Genomic DNA, 2,325 nt, shown 5'->3' with positions numbered 1-2,325 from the left:
AGATACCCAAAAGAGCACAAAGAAAAGAGGCTAAGATTGTTAATAAGCTTCCTTCTGAGCATTTATTTTGGCACCAACATGAGAGCTAAGCTCTTCTAGAAGGGTTAGGTTTAGCTTTAAATTCAGAAGAGAATGTGATGATCATCTAATAATGATTTTAGGAAGAGGCCCCACTCTGGGTTTAAAAATGGCCACATAAGGAGGTTCAAGTGATTCATTACCTTCATAATGAAGGATGTGCCATGTATTTTGAGTTTAAACTCGGTTAATGCCACCTTCCAGCTGTTCTGTCTGGGAGCTTGAAGATCCTTGTGCCACTGAATTTCTGTTTCCATTCAGGTTCTTACAGATTCTGATGAACCTGGCATTGCACTTCCTCTTAATACCAAGACATTTTGCCTGAGCACCTCACTTCAGAGCATATTTTCCAAACCCTTAATTACATTTTACAGCTCTTCCCTGAGCCTTCTCCAATTTACCAACACTTTTCCCAAACTCTGGGCAGGAAAACTGCAAACAGCTGTCCTAAACCTGCTGCTGCCACAGGGCAACACGACCTTGCTCACCACATTTCCCTGGACTGCACATGAAACCACACCTGAGTACCTGAGAATCCCACCTTTGGGCAGGTAGAGGCAAAAAAGAAACTGATGAAGTCACAGGTCACAGCTAGATCAGGAAACTACAACATGTATGATCTACATTTAAAAAGAGAAGCCCAGTGACAAGCAACTCCACCCTAGAATGAAGGCAGGTCAATTGAGCAATGATTGGCTGAGCCCCCCCCCTGAGGTCACAATCTCATGCTCTGTGAACAAGAGGCTTAAAAAGATCAAGGGAGGAACTCAGGTCTACCCACCTTGAAGACTGCAGCAGCATTAGGTGTCCAGGAGTCTCTGCATGCTGACCATCCCTGGGCTTCACATCCTTGGAGGTACCAGGCACCATCCAAACAGCCCCACCTTTCCTTTGAGATGGTGAATTATTACAAAATCCTTGGACTGCAAAAGGGTGCCTCACAGGATGATGTTAAGAGATCCTACCACAAACTGGCACTAAAGTGGCATCCTGATAAGAATCCCAGTAACAAGGAAGAAGCTGAAAAGAAATTCAAAGCCATCTCTGAGGCGTACAACATCCTGTCTGACCCTCAGAAACGATCGCTCTACGACAGCAGAACTCACAGAGAAAGAAGAACTACAGGGGATCAAAAAAGTTCCTTTGATCACCCTTTCGTATTTTCTGACTTTGAGGAGAGATCTGAGGAATTCTTTGGAGCGAAGGATCCCCTGTCACATTTCTTCTGGGACCCCTTTGGCAACATCACAAACAAAGGTCGAAAAAGAAAAGGAGGATGCTCCAGCCTCTTTGATGACTTTTTTGAGCCATTTATGCCATGGAATTTATTCAATGCCAGTGAGAAGCCCAGCTCCTTCTTTGGTGAGGACACAGCTAAGCTGCACCATGTCAGATCAGTATCAACCACTACTAAAATGATCAATGGCAAGAGGCTCACCACCCGGAAAATCATTGAGAATGGGCAGGAGAGAATAGAAGTGGAAGAAGATGGTCAGCTGAAGTCTGTGACGATAAATGGGAGAGAACAGCTGAACTTATGAAGTCTCCCAGCACAAGCATTTACTGCAAGGTGTGGAACATGTTCTCATTGCTCATCAGATGGGATCTGCTGCAAGCAGTATTAATAAAGTCTGAGTTCATGACACAACTTCTGAATGGTTGTGAAGAAATATTTTACAGGTCAAGATATGGAGCTATGCTAAACTAAGGAGTGGGACTCACTAATCTCGTGTAAGGTGAGAGTGCTTGTTCAGTAAATAGGAATAGTGCATACATGTAAAAGCAACCTTACCAGTTTGCCAAAGAGACCAGTTGATTAATATAGCAAGAGGAGACAGGCTGGTCAATGGATGGGTAAGAGAGCTCTATGACAAGCTATAGGTCCTCTTCCTTCATATCCAACCCTGAGGTAGAGTGAGCAATACCCTAGCTTTGGTGTATGAGAGGATGCTTATTAATTGAAAAAAGTTTTTGTGGAGAAGAAAGAAGGTGAGAGAGGTTCAGTGGGTCATGCAGAGCTTAGAAGAGAGGGACTGGCCTAGGGAGAAGGGAGGAAAAAAGTGTCATTCTTCAGACTGTAGAAGAAAATGGGGGTTATCTTGAGAATGCCCTGCACATTATGACCAGAGACCCTGAGGGAAGCACTGTGTAGCTTGGGGGCTGACAGCAGGGAGAAAGTGAATTTGGCTTGTGGACTGGAACAACCTACAATCCCTTCTGCTTGGAGCCATTAAAAAAACCAAAAAA

At 44.2% G+C, this 2,325-nt stretch overlaps 1 protein-coding gene across 1 annotated transcript; it reads left to right on the top strand.

Annotated features, from left to right (window-relative positions):
• The first annotated feature begins 974 nt into the window (after window positions 1-974).
• DNAJB8 (DnaJ (Hsp40) homolog, subfamily B, member 8) lies at window positions 975-1,619 on the top strand. Its single transcript, XM_010001603.1, has one exon. It carries the CDS (start codon window positions 975-977, stop codon window positions 1,617-1,619), a length of 645 nt encoding a protein of 214 aa, XP_009999905.1.
• Window positions 1,620-2,325: the final 706 nt, after the last annotated feature.

Source organism: Chaetura pelagica, unplaced genomic scaffold (assembly GCF_000747805.2).
Source record: "Chaetura pelagica isolate M959 unplaced genomic scaffold, ChaPel_1.0 scaffold1037, whole genome shotgun sequence".
Taxonomy (NCBI): domain Eukaryota; kingdom Metazoa; phylum Chordata; class Aves; order Apodiformes; family Apodidae; genus Chaetura; species Chaetura pelagica.
This window is presented reverse-complemented; position numbering and strand designations above follow the sequence as displayed.